Below are 18,487 nucleotides of genomic sequence, written 5' to 3'. Positions count from 1 at the left end.
TGGGATTACAGGCGTGAGACACTGTGCCCGGCCTACAGAGGTATTCTTAACAATCTTGCAGAAACGTGATCGGACAAAAAGTGCATGATCAAAACCCAGCAAGGCCTGTGTGTTCAGGTTCTTCTTGGCCTCTCTGTGTAGCATTCCTTCCTCTAGAGGGTGGGGCAGGACTCTCTCTGGAAGGACCCGCGATCAGATTAGAGTCCTGCCTTGGGCTGGTAAAAGGAGGACAGAAGTTCAGACATCAATTCTGTTTTCTGAGGCCTAAAGTGCCCCAAGATTATAACAAGGGCTTGGGAGTTAGGAGCCAGGAACCATAGGTAAAAACCTATATATATGCAAATATGACATATATATCATAACACCCTACCAGATGAAAGTTGTCCACCATGATAAGATCTCTGCATGTGTTTCTGTTTGAGCTGCGGCACCACTCTGATCACACCTTTGATATGTTCTCACTCTCGGCTTTCTTGCTATTTTCACTTGACTCTCCACTGTCCAGGGGTCTTTCCCTTGCTCCATCATGAAGATAATATTTGGGTTAGGAAGAGAATTTCCTGCCATGGAGACCAGGTTCCTGTAGCTCTCCAACATCACGTCCCTGTATAAAGGATGCTGTGCAGGGTCCAAGCGTTCCCACTCACCCTCAGAGAATTTTACAGCCACACCCCTGAAAGTCCAGCATCCCTGAGTAAGAGCTGTTCCTGACTCTTTTTCTTTCCTCTTCCTCCTCTTCCAGGCTTCTTCCCAAGTAACACTGGTCTTCGTATCAATCACACTGCAGTGTGACCCCCCTCCATGTGATCTGCTTCTGAGTTTGCAGGACAATCTATTTTAACATAACTTTTACTCTGAAAATTGATCATTATCTAAATTTTGCTTTTCCTCAACTTTATATGTCCTGGAAATCTTTCCATTTCTATAAATATAGATCAATATCATCTAAAATTGGCTGGGCACAGTGGCTCACAGCTGTAATCCCAGCACTTGGGGAGGTTGAGGCGGGCAGATCACTTGAGGTCAGGAGTTCGAGACCAGCCTGGCAACATGGCAAAACACTGTCTCTACTAAAAATACAAAAATGACCCAGGTGTGGTGGCACGTGCCTATGATCCCAGCTATGTGGGGGACTGAGGCAGGAGAATTGCTTGAACCTAGGAGTCAGAGATTACAGTGAGCTAACATTACACCACTGTACTCCAGCCTGAGTGACAGAGCAAGACTGTCTCAAAAAATTAAAAAAAAAAATCATCTAAAATGTTTCCATTGCTATGCATATAGATCAATATCATCTAAAATGACTGAAGATCATACATCATGTTATGGAATTATTCGATACCCTAACGATGGCCATTTTGGTTACCTATTGTTCACTATTACAACAATGATTCAGTGAATATCCTTATACTTACATCTTTGTGTCCCTGCACAACTGTATCCTTAGACTTAGTTTTTAAAAAGTAGAGCTGAGGATGGTGGCTCACACCTGTAATCCCAGCACTTTGGGAGGCCAAGGTGGGAGGATCACTTGAGGCCAGGAGTTCAAGACCAGCCTGGGCAACATAGCAAGATCCCTGGCTCTACAAAAGAAAAAAAAATCAACCAAGTACAGTGGCTTTTGCCTGTGGTCCCAGCTACTCAGGAAGCTGATGCAGGAGGATCCCTTGAGCCCAGGAGGTCAAGAGTACAGTGAGCCATGATTGTGCCACTGCACTCCAGCCTGGGCGACACAGCAAGACGCTGTCTCTAAAAATATATAAATAAATAAATAAAATAAAAGTAGATACACTCCACTTTTGCTACCTGTGCCAAACTTAGATTGTACCAACCTACCTATCCATGGTGGTGTATGAGATGGCCTTTTCCTCAACCATTATTACTCTTTCAAATTTCTTTCAATGTATTAGATAGAAAATATTTCATTCTTGTATTCATTATGCTTATCACAAGTTTAAACATCATTTTAACATTTATTATTCACTTGTACTTTTCTTTGTAAAGGAATTTTTCTTGAGTTCACGACCTTGGCCCACTTTTCAACTGAGGTATTCAGCCTTTTCTTATTCATTTTTTGAGTAGTTTCCACTAACCTTTTGTCATAATATATTTTAAATAATATTTTTCCAGTTTAACATTTGCCCTTTAACTTTGTTCATTTTTTTTTCATAAACTCATTTAAAAATTTTACTAGATAACTCTACCAACATTTTGTTTTTGTGTGTTTTGTTTTTCTTTTCACTTCTGATGTTAGTCAGATTTTCATTTATTCTTCAATATATTCTAGGTGCTGGGAGAAATAATACAGCAACCCTACTACCCTCAAAAAGTTCTCCTTGGAGTTAGAAAACTAAGTTCATGCCTTTAAAATGTTAGAAAAAAATATTAAATATCCGGTCCAACCGCTTCACAGGGCAGGTAAAGGGGGGGAAACCCAAATCCCAGAAGACGGCCTAGTTCCTGGTGAAAGAAGAATGTAGTGGCATAAGCAGGAAGAGGATGCAGAGGCCCTCGCTGCCAGACTCAATTAAACAGCCCGTAAAGCCCCTCAGTTTCCTGTTCTGTGAAATGGGGCCAATACCTACTCTGCATTAAACAGAGGTGTTTGCAGGGACAAAGAGGGAAACGGATACCTGTGAAATTCCCCTTGGTTCACAGTGAGCTGTGAAGAGCAACTTTAATAACAGTAGGAAGGCACACCTCACACACACATATCCCTCTGTGCTCCTGCTCTCTCGCCACTAGGAGAAAGACTCTCAGTATCTGAAACGAGGACCATGACAATCATTGCTTTTTTTGGTTGACTCAGGTTTGTTGTTGGTTTTTAAGTCTTCGCTAGCTTTTGATCTTAAGAACCTCATCCAGCCCAGGCAACAACACGGGGAAACTTCATCTCCACAAAAATAAAAAAATTTAATTAAAAACAAAAATTTAAAAATAGCCAGGTGTGGTGGCTCACACCCGTGGTCCCAGCTACTCAGGAGGCTAAGGTGGGAGGATCGCTTGAGCCTGGGAGATGGAGGCTGCAGTGAGCCATGATTGCACCACTGTACTCCAGCCTGGGTGACAGAGCAAGACCCTGTCTCAAACAAACAAACAAAAAGAACCTCAGGCATCTTTTCTTCTGTGTAGATTACCCTCCGAAGTGGTGGAGGAGGCGCACTGGCCCTGCTAAACTGACTTCATTATCTGTGGAAACCAAAATCTGGCAGAGAAATAACACAATTTCCTTACAAAAGTTGAAATAAAAAGGGAGACACACACATACACACACACACTCAAGATGTCAATGCAATCTGCTTGAATAGCAGAGCCAAGGTTTTTCAGTGTGAGTCAGAGAGGCCATAAGAATTAACTCTTTTAATGCAGAAGCAATGGCATTTTACAGCCCATGGCCTTTCACCAATGCTCATGCGATTGCAGTGGAAGAACCAGGGTGGGCTTTGAGAGTGGACTCACTTGGTGTGAGCCATGAGTGGGCTGTTCACGGGCTGTGTGCACCTAGGCAAGTCCCCTAACCGCCCTGGGCCTGGGGGGGGCCAGCAGGGTTACTGCCAAGAAGGCAGTGCCGGGACCAGGAACTGAAATGTCTACGGACCAGGCAGGACATATAAATGAGTGAAGCAGGCTAGGTGTGAACATTAATACTGATGAACATAATAGTAACAACACCTAGCGGGAATGGCGTGAAGCCGGGAGGCCTGGCCACCCATGCAGGGCGGTACCAGCTGGCTCCCACTATATCGGGATGGGCACCAGGGCTCCAAACCCACTGATTTTTCAAGAGAAACCAGGAATGCAAGTTTATTACGTGCAAGTTTCCTGATTCTTCACTCTTGGCTTAAAGTCTTTTTAGCACTGTGAAGGCTGAGCAAATCAAATCTATTAATATAAGCCAGTTCCTCAGCCCACCAAATCTACCAGCTTTTGGAAAAGCACTCAACTGTTTTAAAAGTGTTCCATTTATGCCACCTTCCAGGAAAACTGCATATGTCACTTAGAAATTGTTCCCACTAGCTTTATTTTTCTGCAACTGGTGTTTGAAAATATTTTCTCAAAATTCCAGAGGAAAATTTTCGTCAGTTTTTAAATCAAGAAGTTAAATTATATCAAGAAGACAATACATAAGGGTGGAGGGGCTGAGCCTAACATTGACTCCAGAGGAAAAGCAAGGGACGAAGTAGAAAGCGAACAGGGCCGGGCGCAGTGGCTTCCGCCTGTAAACTCCTTTGGGAGGCCAAGGTAGGCGGATCACCTGAGGTCATGAGCTTGAGACCAGCCTGCCCAACACGGTGAAACGGTCTCTACTAAAAATACACAAAATAGCCAGGTGTGGTGGCGAGCACCTGTAGTCCCAGCTACTTGGGAGGCTGAGGCATGAGAATTGCTTGAACCTGGGAGATAAAGGTTGCAGTGAGCCAAGATCGCGTCACTGCGCTACAGCCTGGGCGACAGAGAAGACTCTGTATCAAAAAAAAAAAGAAAGAAAGAAAGAAAGAAAGAAAAAAGAACAGCTCACAATACCATGCGGCCGTCACGTAAAATTGTGTTAACAAAGAAACATTAAGCTATGAGAAAATGCTAATGTTTGAAGTTTAGAGGAAAAGAATAGAATTCAAAATCATACAAACTTTTACAATTTTATAAAGTTAAAAATTGTTTTTAAAAAAGATATATATATATATATATATCTAAAGCTGGTACAGAGATAACCTTTCCGAAAAACAATTTGGCAGTATCCATTGAGAGCCTTAAATATATTTTTATTCTTGGACTAAATTATTCCATTGCTAAGAGTTTAACCTAAAGAAATATCAGCAGTATACACGGGTATCTATGCCAACATCATAACATTATTTATTTATGTGTTGTTTTGTTTTGTTTTTTGAGACAAGAGTCTCACTCTGTCACCCAGGTTGGAGTGCAATGGCACAATCACGTCTCACTGCAAACTTTGCCTCCCGGGTTCAAGTGATTTTCCTGCCTCAGCCTCCCAAGGTAGCTGGGACTGCAGGCGTGCACTACCATGCCTGGCTAATTTTGCATTTTTAGTAGAGATGGGGTTTCACCATGTTGGCTAGGCTGGTCTTGAATTCCTGACTTCAGGTGATCCACCTGCCTTGGCCTCCCAAAGTGCTGGGATTACAGGCATGAGCCACCATGTCTAGCCTCATAACATTATTTATAAAAGTACAAAAGTATTTAAACAACCTAAATGCCTGAAGTGAAAAATACAACCATTAAAAATTGTTTTTAAAGACTATTTAATGGCATGAAATTCACAAAATGATGTTGAATAAATAACGCATACACACACTTATACAGGAAAAGGGCTGGAAGCAAATAACAAAGTGTTTACAGGAGTTACCTCTAAGAGGTAGATTATGGGTTTTTAAAATATTTTTCCTTATGATTTTTTTCATTCTCAGTTGTTTATGATGAGTATATAATACTTGTATAATCAGAAAAAATACTTTCAACATGTTTTTGAAGATTATGTGACACTGTAAAAAATGTTCAAAATACATTAAGTAGAAGACAGAGTAAAAAAAACTGTATGTACCCTAAGATTCCTAGTTTCATGAATTTTGTGTTCTTTGAGTTTTTTAGAGTGAACATGAACTTTTTTTTTGGAACAGTATTTCACTCTGTTGCCCTGGCTGGAGTAGAGTGGCACAGTCCTGGCTCACTGCAGCCCCGACCTCCAGGTCTCAGGGGATCCTCCTGCCTCAGCCTCCCAAGTAGCTACGACTCCAGGCACATGCCACTACACCCAGTTAGTTTTTGTTTTTTTTGTAGAGACCAAGTTTCACCCTGTGGCCCAGGCTGGTCTTGAACTCCTGGGCTCAAATGATCCACCCACGTCAGCCTTCCAAAGTGCTGGGATTATAGGCAGGAGCCACCACGCCCCGTCGAACATGAACTTTTATAATCAAAACAATTAGATTTTAATCTTGTCTGTGTCACAATTAAAGTTGAGTCACCTGTCTAAGCCCCTATTGCACAACTGCCTGCTTCTATTGAGGTCCCTTTGGTTGCAAGACTCGGAAACCCAACCAGCCTGGCTTAAGCTCAAAGGAGGGGTGAGGTGAGGATTGCAACATTCAGCAAATACAAATACAGGATGCCAGTTCAATTTGATTTTCAGATAAAGGACTAATAAATTTTCAGTATACACATGTCCCAAATATTGCACCGGGCATACTTGTATTATACCCTAATTGTTTACAAGTTAACAGTCATCACTTGGCAGCCTGACTCAGTTTCCCAGAGGCTGGCAATCAGCCATGAAAAAGAATGAGGAGGACCTAAGTGAACTGGGAATGTATGTTGTGGCTTGTTAGGTAAAGTGTGATATGTTTTCATTTTTAGAAATTATCTACCTGTGTACCTGCATGTCCACAGAAAGTACTTATAAGAAATATGTTAAACATGCACTTTGGACTCTAAATATTGGTTATATAAATTGAAGAATGTGGGATTGAAAAGCTAGCAAAATCCTCTGACTTCACTTTCTATTTTATACATTTCTATATAGTATAAATTTGTTCATAATTTTTAAAACTAAGACATAATGTTTAAACTAACAACAGTTTTTTAGAGCACTTTTAGTTTACAGGAAAAACTAAGCAGAAAGTGTAGAGAGTTTCCATAGAGCGTTGACCCTTGAACATGGGTTTGAATGGCATGGGCCCACTTGTAAGTCGATCTCTTCTGCCTCTCCCTCCCTCAAGACAGCAAGACCAACCCCTCCTCTTCCTACTCCTCCTCAGCTGACTCAATGTGAAGACAATGAGGATAAAGACCTTTATGATGGTCCATTTCCACTTAATGAATAGTAAATATATTTTCTCTTCCTTATGATTTTCTTAGTAATGTTTTCTTTTATCTAGCTGACTTTACTGTAAGAATGCAGTATATAATACATATCACATACAAAATATGTGTGAATTGACCATGTTCTCCATAAGGCTTCAGGTCAATGGTCGGGTATTAGCAGGTAAGTTTTGGGGGAGTCAAAAGTTATATATGGGGCTGGGCACAGTGGCTCACACCTGTAATCCCAGCACTTTGGGAGGCCAAGGCGGGTGGATCACCTGAGGTCAGGAGTTCAAGACCAGCCTGGCCAACATGGTGAAACCCTGTCCCTACTAAAAATACAAAAATTAGCTGGGCATGGTGGCGTGCACCTGTAATCCCAGCTACTCGGGAGGCTGAGGCAGAAGAATCGCTTGAACTTGGGAGGCAGAGGTTGCAGTGAGCCGAGACTGTGCCACTGCACTCCAGCCTGGGTGACAGAGCCAGACTTTTGAGTCAAGTATCGTTTCAAAAAAAAAAAGTTATAGGTGGTTTTTCAACCATTCAGGGGTCAGCACCCTTAATCCCCGAGTTGTTCAAGGGTCATTGTAATACACAAGGTTTTTAAAACTCCAAACCACCGAAATGCATTTACTAGACAAAACACTGTCAACTCTGTTTGTCTCCAAAATGGTACCAGCAATCCATCCCCCCCACTCCCTCGAGGCACACATGGGTCCTCCTACCACAAGGCGGCCTGTGTCTCCTCCCCCTTTAATCTGGGCTGGCACAGCAACTTTCTTTGACCAAGAGATTATGACCAAAATTACGTAACTACCCTATTTATGATGCCTATACCTATGCTTAACACCTAGAAGCTTGTCATTTTTATGTACTGCCCATAATTTGTGATATGAATATGCACTGTCTTTTTACTTTAAAAAACGTCATTACAAAATAAATTTATTTAAAAAAATTTTTAAACAAAAGTTTAGAAAGTAGAAGGCACAAATCTCTCCTCCATCTTCCGGAACCATACTTCACAGTTAATCACTCTTATCAGTTCTGCTTTTTATTATTAAAAACACACACACACAGACACAAAGTGAAAAATAAGAGAGAGAGAAAAAAAGTACATTCCAGAGCAGAGTGGAAAGAATTTCTTCCATAAAAGTATACTTATCATACAAGCACCTATGTTAGGAGACAATTCTTTATAGTCTCTCACACTGTGTACATCTTGCAAGTAAACACTTTTTTCTGGATTGTGTTTTCAAGGATGCTTGTACACGTTGAGTATCCCTTATCCAAAATGTTTGGTACCAGAAGTATTTCGAATTTTGGATTGATGTATTTACTTGAGATGGAGTCTCGCTCTGTTGCCCAGGCTGGAGTGCAGTGATAAATCTCAGCAACCACCACTTTCTCTTGCCTCAGCCTCCCGAGTAACTGGGACTACAGGCGCGCGCCACCACATCTGGCTAATTTTTGTATTTTTAGTAGAGACAGGGTTTCACCATGTTGGCCAGGCTAGTCTTGAACTTCTGACCTCGTGTGATCTGCCCACCTAGGCCTCCCAAAGAGCTAGAATTACAGGCATGAACCACCGCTCCTGGCTGGATATACAGATTTTTAATTTTGCAATAATTGCATTATACTTACCTAGTTGAGCGTTCCAAAACTGAAATTCCAAAATCTGAAATATCCCAATGAGCATTTTGAGTATCACCGTTGAGCGTCATGTTGGCACTCAAAAGTTTCAGATTTGGGAGCATTCTGGGTTTCAGGTTTTTGGATTAGGGATGATCAAGCTGCACAGCAAGCATCCTTGGAGGGGAAGAGTCTCTTTCTCTAGCTGAGGACAGACGTGCTCACTGTCCTATGTAGAAGATTTGGGTTCCTTCAGCTTGGGGTTCCTCTCCCGTCACACAACCTCCTGCATGTGAGGTCTCTGACTCTAATGTCACCCTTTGGAAATTTGGACCGGGGGAACCAATGCAAAATGCGAATACTCTGGCTATTGCTATTGCCTCTGTCTCTGACCCAGGGGTCTTCTGTCTTCTGCCAGCATCCCTGAAACGGAGTCAGGCTAACAAGTCACAACCGTTAACTTGTTAACAAGTTGCAGGCTGCAATTAGGGTAAAATGTCAGACCCTTCCTAATTCTTGATATTTTCATGAGTATGTTTCTTTAAGTCATTTTTAAACTACAAAATGTGGGTTTTCTCAGCTACATAGTTCCAACCACTGGCCTATCAGCCAAGTACTCTTGAGCATCTATTTATTCCCCGCCATGATTTTTCTCCACTTCTGATACCATCTCCCGTTCTCAACAATCCTACGGGTTTCCCAAAACATACAGACAGACAGACATTGCCTGCAAAGACTTGATATCCTCAGGGTGAAAAATAAGCAGAGGCCAAGTTCTAAGAGTGAAAAAGCAGGCACTTCCCAAACAGCAGAGCCAAAGCACATGCTGCCAAAGAGCCCACTGGAAAGGGGAGATGCACAGGAAAACACTTTTGCACCCCAGCTCAGGAGAATTTAACAATGCACTTCCACCCCTCCCCACACATGAGAGTGGAAATGCTGGCATTAGATAATTCCAGAAAAGGGGCTGGGCGCAGTGACCCATGCCTGTAATCGCAACACTTTGGGAAGCGAGGCAGGTGGATTGCTTTCAGTCAGGAGTTCAAGACCAGCCTCACCAACATCATGAAACCCCATCTCTACTAAAAATACAAAAAAATTAGCCAGGTGTGGTGGCACACACCTGTAATCCCAGCTGCTCAGGAGGCTGAGGCAGGAGAATCCACCCTGGAGGTGGAGGTTACAGTGAGCCAAGATCACTCCATTGCACTCCAGTCTGGGCAACATGACAGAGCAACACTCAGTCTCAAGAAAAAAAAAAAAGATAATTCCAGAAAAGGAAAGTCAATCTGCTCCACAGACTTTCCAGACAGTGGTGAGGTATGGGTGGATGGCATTTCCAGGGTTTACTAGCAGGCAACTTAAAGCAGAACCACCAGGGGTTTGCTCTGCGTATCGTCTTCCATCTGGAAATAACGCCTACAAGATTTGCAGAATAATGCTCTTGGAGATCAAGGAAATGACCTTGGGAGGTAGCATGAGGAAGGTTGACTAGGAAAAAAAAATGACTGACAGGGACAGTAAGCCTGGGTACATACTCAGAAGTCCCTGAATTTCTGTCAGTCTACAGCTGGGATCGATTCTCACTGGCTGGGATGAAAACTGTGGCCCTGCCTGAAGGCTCAGGCACAGACAGAGTGGCCATTCTGATGCTGTGAAAGGAAGCAACGTGAAAGAGAACGACTTAGAGGAACTTACCCAATAGTAGGGCTGATGTTGTGGTCAAAGTGATCCTGGACAAATCGACACACAATGCTTGATTTCCCAACCCCAGTGTCCTGGAAAAGAAGGAGGACACAACCATGAAGACGAAGGGAGGCAACTCTGACCTCACAGATAACCAGAGGACAGGACTGACTATTTCTGGTTGATGAGACTGGGAGAGGGAGTGGGGGGATATTTTCTTCTATTTCTTACCAGTATTTTCTATAATCACATTGTATTGCTTTCACAGAAAGAAAAGAAGTATGGTAAAAATAAGTTTCAGAAACATGTCTGACACGTATACAATATTTAACCAAAAACGAGCATGTTCACCTTCGATGTATTTTCAGAAATTCTGAAATCTTGAGAGGGGTCTAGAGAAGAAGGACGCGAACACACCGCATTGTTTAGGCAGAAACAGAATTCACTCTGCTCAAAACCTTGCATTCAAAAGACATGTAATCTGTTTCTCTAGGTATCATCCTATACGACCTATTAATTCTAATTTCTACGTTTCTAACATTTTCTCTTTAGAATCTGATGGTTGGGTAATAACTGCCAAAGTCTGCTTAGTTATATGATGGTCTTGTCTCAGTTCTTTCTCTCTTAAATAATTCTTTAAAGCTGATTAGGGCAAGGGTCCAATTACACGGTGGGAACTGAACGCACACATTTATATCCACCTCCTTCCAAAGCCCTTGTAAAGTGGTTTACGAAATGAAAGACACAAATTCACAAGGTCAAAGAGATAGGAAAAGAGACAACACCAGACAAGTGATATCAACAAAATCCAGGAGGACAAGCGGTCCCTGAGAATCAAGAAGCTGAAACCAAACTGCTGGCAAGGAGAGAAGCCAATAAAGAAGCAAGCCAATTCATGCCGTAGAAACTCAGAAAAAACATCAAGCATTGGAGGGCACGGCTGAAAACAGATCAGTTGAAAGGCCGCACAACACACCCTTGGAGCCCCAGGCCACATGACCAGGGTCAGAGCTTTACTCTCCAGGAAGCCTGCATGAGACCGAGCTGGGCTTGGGGACATCAGGCACAGGTAAGGGAGGGGCCAGGTGCTGTTCACCCTACGCTGGATAAGCCCACACAGAAGCAGTGAGGGCTCCCCTTTAGGTTAGAGAAAAAAAGCTCTAGAGTTCCTGATATTTGGGATCCCCTAACCAAAGGCCATGTGTGCAACCGTTGACAAACCCCAATACAAACACAGCTTTCAACTTATATTTTTAACTTTTTCAATATAAACGCTAAGAAATACCAGACATTTATATGCTCCCCTCCACACACACACACAAAAGAACAGGATGCTATTTTAAAAGATCATTCCGAGAATAAAACTAATCTCTTAGAAATTTAAAATATGGCTAGGTGTAGTGGCTGACACCTGCAGTCCCAGCACTTTGGGAGGCCAATACCAGATGAACACTTGAGGCCAGGAGTTCAAGACCAGCCTGGGCAACACAGCAAGACCCCTGACTACAAAAAAATGTAAAAATTAGCCGGGTGTGGTGACATGGGCCTGTAGTCCCAGCTATGTGGGAGGCTGAGAAAGGAAGATTGCTTGAGCCCAGGAGTTCAAGAGTGCAGTGAGCTATGATTGTGCCGTTGCACTCAGCCTGGGTGACAGAGTGAGACTCTATTTCAAAAAAAAAAAAAAATTAAAAATATGATGGTAGAAATTAAAATTTCAAAGAGAAGTTAGAAAATAAAGTCAGGAAGTGCCCAAAAAGTAGAAGAAAGTAGAAAAAAGCATCTGCCCTCAGTTGCTAATGGCTTCTGTTCTGAGAGAGGCAGGAAGGGCAGAGGACACAGGACCCGAGGCTTTATCAACACAGATCGCCATCGCCAGCATGTTCCTACTGAAAGGACCACGGTGGCATTCTGAAAACTATAAACAAAGGGTAAACAAGTCATTTATCAAGGGAAGGAAAAAATCGTTGATTCGGTTCTCTTACATTAAAAGAATAAATTTGAAAGCCAAAAGATCAAGGACAAAATGTTGAAATTCAGAGAAATGTGGTTTTATTCAGACACTGAAATATGAAATGGGATTTGAAATACCAGCTGGCAATCTGAATTATTTTTACTCCTTCTCAGTCCTGTGTTTGGGGGACAATTCCAGCAAACTTGGGGCAACAGGGGACTTGGCTTTTAATACTCATCTGAAAATCCCTCTCCAGAAGGTCTCGCCTCCCAAGGAGAGCAGCCTGCACTGACTCTGAGCCCTAACAAACACAGCACCAAAGCTGCTGTTTACCTGCATCGTGCAGATCGATGCACAGAGTTCAAAGAGGTGACGGCAGAATTAAAACATCAGCTCAGGAGATGCCAATCGATGCCGCTGCTATTTCTGAGCTGCACCCCAAATATGGATTCTGGCTCATGTTCCCTCGCAGGCCCCCAAACTGCAACTCTTTTCATCTCAGTTGTTCTTAAGACCCCTGTGGAGGAGCCTTTAGCCCACATAACCCCAAGAAACTGGACACTGAGGAACGGTGACAGCCTGCCCTGCCCTGCCCTTGAAGATTAGGAGAACGCCCCTTGCGGCAGGCAGTACACTTTCATGAGGCCAACTGATTCCTACAAACTGCCAAGAAGGCAGGCTGGGGACCTCTCCCCAACACCGACCACTCTCATCTCTACCTTTCTCCATCGCAGTTTAGGAATTCTCTTTCTCAGGCTCCTCCATTCATTCGTTCATTCGTTCATTCTTCACTCACCCAACAAACTTTCCCCAAACCCTCCCTTTCCCATGCCAACAGCAGGCTAGACCCCACTGGCGGGGAGATACCGTTCCACCCTCCCTGGCCTCCAGGGGTTCTTAAGCAGGGCCAGGCACACGGCAGGAGGACCAGCACACAGTGGTGGGACGGGGCTGCCTCACCTGTGGCCCCCCTGAGCTCAGGAGACACCTCTCGATTTACTCTTTTTTCCTTCCTTGAAATCCAGTCTCACCCTATCACCCAGCGAGAAACCTCGCCGGGTTTTTGTCTGCCCTGGGGTCTTCCTCCTTAGGCTGCAGGCACTTGCTCAGTTCCCTCACGTGCCCTCGGGGCACCGGGCTGAGGGTGCATCTTCTTAGTGGGGGCACTGCTCTGGAGAACACCCCTTTGGAATCTGTTATTTACTGTCCCAAGGGATGTGCTCAAAACAACGGACACAAGTCTCAAAGCAGCCAACAAACAAATCCTGCAAGGCCAGCCCCAAAACGCCCTTGCAGGTGGAAAAGGAAAAAGCCACTTGACAGTGCTCAGTGTTCGGCTCTACTCATCATCCTCAACACAGGGCTCAAGCGCCAGCGCCAACTTGTCTGAATAGTGACAGCAGCAAGTCTGCTCAAATTTAGATTTAAGCAGTGATTTTTCGTCAAATAACCTAGTCACTATTTATTTTAAAACATTTTAACTTTCACCTCTTTTATAATGCACTATCAAATGTACACTCTTACACACCTGAGAGGAAAGAAAGAACAGGACAAAAGGATAGACAAAGTTTTAGTTTGTCTCAGAAAAGGAAACATTTCTACAACCACCACCACCATCGAATCCTCTCTGACCCATGGCTTGGGACCGCTCAAGTGGATGCAGCTCCCGACCTCCAGGGCGACTGCTGTTCCTCGGCCGGCCACCAGGGGCACACCCTACCCGCGGTTTGCTGAGGACAAGCCAGGAGCCAGGCTAAGGAGTCACACCCCGCGCTGGGACTGCCCTTCCCCGCAGGAAGCTCGCGGGGGCTGTGACACACACACAAAGAACGTGCCAGGGGAATCGTGGCTGTCGCACGTGAAGACACAGAGGTAGGACTCAGAAGAGAGAATGAAGCCTACTGGGTGAAGAAGGAGCCTTGGAAGAGAGACCCAGGACCAGAGAGGCCTGACTTTAGGGCCACACTGATGGAAACCCATCTATGTATATATTTTTCCATTTCATAAGATTCTGAGAATACCACATGCCATCTTGTCCAGTCCCCTCGTTTTGGTCAAAAAGAAACTGTGTGACTTCCTCAAGGTCACATAGCTGGTTGGTAGAGTCAGAACCAAACTTTTGAGTCCTAGTCAAAAACCTCTTAAGGCTCTTACTAGGTTAAATCAACTTCTCTGCTAAGTGAACATTTTTCCTTTATTTTTTTAAGAGGCAGGGTCTTGCTCTGTCACTCAGGCTGGAATGCAGTGGTGCAATCATGGCTCACTGCAGCCTCGAACTCCTGGGCTCAAGTGAGTCTCTTGCTTCAGCCTCTCCAGTAGCCGAGACTACAGGTGTGCACCACCACACCCAGCTAATTTTAAATGTTAGGGTTTTTTTGCAGAGACAAGATCTTGCTATGTGGGCCAGGCTAACATAAACTCCTGGGCTCAAGCGATCCTCCCACCTCAGCCTCCCAAAATGCTGGGATTACAGGCGTGAGTCACCATACCAGCCTAAATTTCTTTAAAAAAAAAAAAAAAAGTCAAATTTCTAGAACTCACAAGTACTTTATTAGTGCTTTCTGGTTTCACGTTGCATAGCTCAAGTTACTCATAGCCTGACAGGCTCTGAAGATAGCCGCTGCAGCCTTAACAGTAATGAAAGAGGCTCAAATTATTGACTGGTGGGGAGACATTAGAATATTTCAGGTTCTGACTCCAGAACCTGAAATAAAGTATAGTAAAACCCTACCTGTGGGCCTGATAGTGTTTCATTGTATACTCATTTGTATAGTTCATATCAGAGAGGTGCTCATGCCCAGTAATTGGTTCCATCTGTTTCCTGGGAAATGGATCCCTCATATGAGATTCCTCTCTGAGAACAACAACTTATTCTGAAATGACAACCTCTGCTGTTTGAATTGTCACACTCATTAATTACATGTAAATCTATAATTATGAAATCAGGAACCACAGCCTCTTGGTTGCTGCCACACAAAACGCTAGGCACCAGCAATTCATGCAAACCAAGCACTAATACTTGATTCATTCCTGGACTCCTTCAAGCTTCCTTCAAGCTTCCTACCCCTCCAGATTAACAATTATACCTCCCAGTACAAATAGGAGCTGGTACCATTCGTTTTGAAACTATTCCAAACAACAGAAAAAGAGGGACTCCTCCCTAACTCATTTTATGAGGCCAGCATCATCCTGATACCAAAACCTGGCAGAGACACAACAAAAAAAGAAAATTTCAGGCCCATATCCCTGATGAACATCGATGCAAAAATCCTCAATAAAATACTGGCAAACTTAATCCAGCAGCATAGCAAAAAGCTTATCCACCATGATCAAGTCGGTTTTATCCTCGGGATGCAAGGCTGGTTCAACATACACAAATCAGTAAACATAATCCATCACATAAACAGAACCAAAGATAAAAACCACATGATATTACTATCTCAATAGATGCAGAAAAGGACTTTGATAAAATTCAACACGCCTTCATGCTGAAAACTCTCAATAAACTAGGTATTGATGGAATGTATCTCAAAATAATAAGAGCTATTTATGACAAACTCTCAGCCAGTATCACACTGAATGAGCAAAAGCTGGAAGCATTCCCTTTGAAAACTGGCACAAGACAGGGATGCCCTCTCTCACCACTCCTATTCAACATAGTATTGGAAGTTCTAGCCAGGGCAACCAGGCAAGAGAAAGAAATAAAGGGTATTCAGATAGGAAGACAGGAAGTCAAATTGTCTCTGTTTGCAGATGACATGATTGTATATTTAGAAAACCCCATTTTCTCAGTCCAAAACCTACTTAAGTTGATAAGCAACTTCAGCAAAGTCTCAGGATACAAAATCAGTGTGCAAAACTCACAAGCATTTTTATACACCAATAATAGAGAGCCAAATCATGAGTGAACTCCCATTCACAATTGCTACAAAGAAAATAAAATACCTAGAAATACAACTTACAAGGGATATGAAGGACCTCTTCAAAGAGAACTACAAACCACTGCTCAATGAAATAAGAGAGGACACATACAAATGGAAAAACATTTCATGCTCATGGACAGGAAGAATCAATATCGTGAAAATGGCCATACTGCCCAAAGTAATTTACAGATTCAGTGCTATCCCCATCAAGCTACCAATGACTTTCTTCACAGAATTAGAAAAAACTACTTTAAATTTCATGTGGAACAAAAAAAAGAGCCCATATAGCCAAGACAATCCTAGGCAAAAGGAACAAGGCTGGAGGCATCATGCTACCTGACTTCAAACTATACTACAAGGCTACGGGAACCAAAACAGCATGGTACTGGTACCAAAACAGATATGTAGACCAATGGAACAGAACGGAGGCCTCAGAAATAATGCCACACATCTAAAAACATCTGATCTTTGAAAAACCTGACAAAAACAAGCAATAGGAAAAGGATTTCCTATTTAATAAATGGTGTTGGGAAAACTGGCTAGCCATATGTAGAAAACTGAAACTGGACCCCTTCCTTACACCTTATACAAAAGTTAACTCAAGACAGATTAAAGACTTAAACGTAAGACCTAAAATCATAAAAACCCTAGAATAAAACCTAGGCAATACCATTCAGGACATAGGCATGGACAAAGACTTCATGACTAAAACACCAAAAGCAATGGCAACAAAAGCCAAAATTGACAAATGGAATCTAATTAAACTAAAGAACTTCTGCACAGCAAAAGAAACTATCAGCAGAGTGAACAGGCAACTTACAGAATGGGAGAAAAATTTTGCAATCTATCCATCTGACAAAGGGCTAATATCCAGAATCTACAAAGAACTTAAACAAATTTACGAGAAAAAAAAACAACCCCATCAAAAAGTGGGCAAAGGATATGAACAGACACTTCTCAAAAAAAGACATTTATGTGGCCAACAAACATGAAAAAAAGCTCATTATCACTGGTCATTAGAGAAATGCAAATCAAAACCACAATGAAATACCATCTCACACCAGTTAGAATGGCGATCATTAAAAAGTCAGGAAACAACAGATGCTGAAGAGGATGTGGAGAAATAGGAATGCTTTGACACTGTTGGTAGGAGTATAAATTAGTTCAAACATTGTGGAAGACAGTGTGGCGATTCCTCAAGGATCTAGAGCCAGAAATACCATTTGATCCAGCAATCCCATGACTGGGTATATACACAAGGGATTATAAATCATTCTACTATAAAGACACATGCACACATATGTTTATTGCAGCACTGTTCACAATAGCGAAGACTTGGAACCAACCCAAATGCCCATCAATGATAGACTTGATAAAGAAAATGTGGCACATATACACCATGGAATACTATGAAGCCATAAAAGAGGATGAGTTCATGTCCTTTGCAGGGACACAGATGAAGCTGGAAACCATCATTCTCAGCAAACTAACACAGGAACAGAAAACCAGACACTGCATGTTCTCACTCATAAGTGGGAGTTGAACAATGAGATCACATGGACACAGGGAGGGGAGCATCACACACTGGGGCCTGTTGCGGGGTGGGGGGCTAGGGGAGGGACAGCATTAGGAGAAATACCTAATGTAGATGATGGATTGATGGGTGCAGCAAACCACCATGGTGCGTGTATACCTATGTAACCAACCTGCATGTTGTGCACATGTACCCCAGAACTTAAAGTATAATAATAATAATAATAATAATAATAATAATAATAATGATTTTAAAAAAGAATGATACCTCCCAGGCAAATAGATCGAGACTACTTAATCCTGCTCTCGTGGCAGACCTCAGTAATCAATTCAAGACACATTATCTTATTGAACCTGAAAAGGGCCTTAAAATCTTTTCAACCCCACCCTCAGGGAATAATTGTGACTCCATCAAGGTGGGCACTGAGAAGGAAAGGCTGTCCCCTCTGGTCTCTCTTCATGACATCCACCATACTCCTACAGACGCCTTCACTCCAAACTCACTAAGCACTGCTCCACAGACTCTCAGAAATCTTCAGGTGATGAGGTGTCTTAGGAAACTGGTAAGGAATATACATTGCTGATAACATTACAAATCAACATGATTCTTATGGACAGGAAATAACAACTAACAAGACCCGTAAACTCAGGGATTCCATTCCTCAGATGTAGTTAAATAAGAAAAAAAAAAACTAAGCACAAAAATTACAGCATACATGGTAGTCTTTCAAACCTTGAGTTTATTCTTCTTAGAATGCTCAGAAAGACAGAGAACATGATTTGCCTACAATGTACACTACAGAACTGACTCTATGCGTCACATCCCATTGGGGGTCACCTGATAATTCCAGCATCTCTTTCTGGTCTTGGAATCAGAGTTAACCTATATGACAAGGATTTTTGTGTTTATTTTTTTTATTCAGTCATCCATTTAGTTAAATGTTTA

The 18,487-nt window shown here is 42.7% G+C and overlaps 1 protein-coding gene across 1 annotated transcript in view; it reads right to left on the bottom strand.

Moving 5' to 3' along the window:
- RAB31 (RAB31, member RAS oncogene family) overlaps window positions 1-18,487 on the bottom strand; it is a 154,977-nt gene that overhangs the window by 77,651 nt on the left and 58,839 nt on the right. Inside the window, exon 2 of the mRNA XM_007974664.3 lies at window positions 10,147-10,226. Within this exon, the coding sequence (XP_007972855.1) occupies window positions 10,147-10,226 (80 nt within the window). The remainder of the gene's footprint in view (window positions 1-10,146; window positions 10,227-18,487) is intronic.

The sequence above is a fragment of the Chlorocebus sabaeus genome, chromosome 18, assembly GCF_047675955.1.
Source record: "Chlorocebus sabaeus isolate Y175 chromosome 18, mChlSab1.0.hap1, whole genome shotgun sequence".
Taxonomy (NCBI): domain Eukaryota; kingdom Metazoa; phylum Chordata; class Mammalia; order Primates; family Cercopithecidae; genus Chlorocebus; species Chlorocebus sabaeus.
The sequence above is the reverse complement of the archived record's forward strand: the minus strand, read 5'-3'. Positions and strand labels throughout refer to the sequence as shown.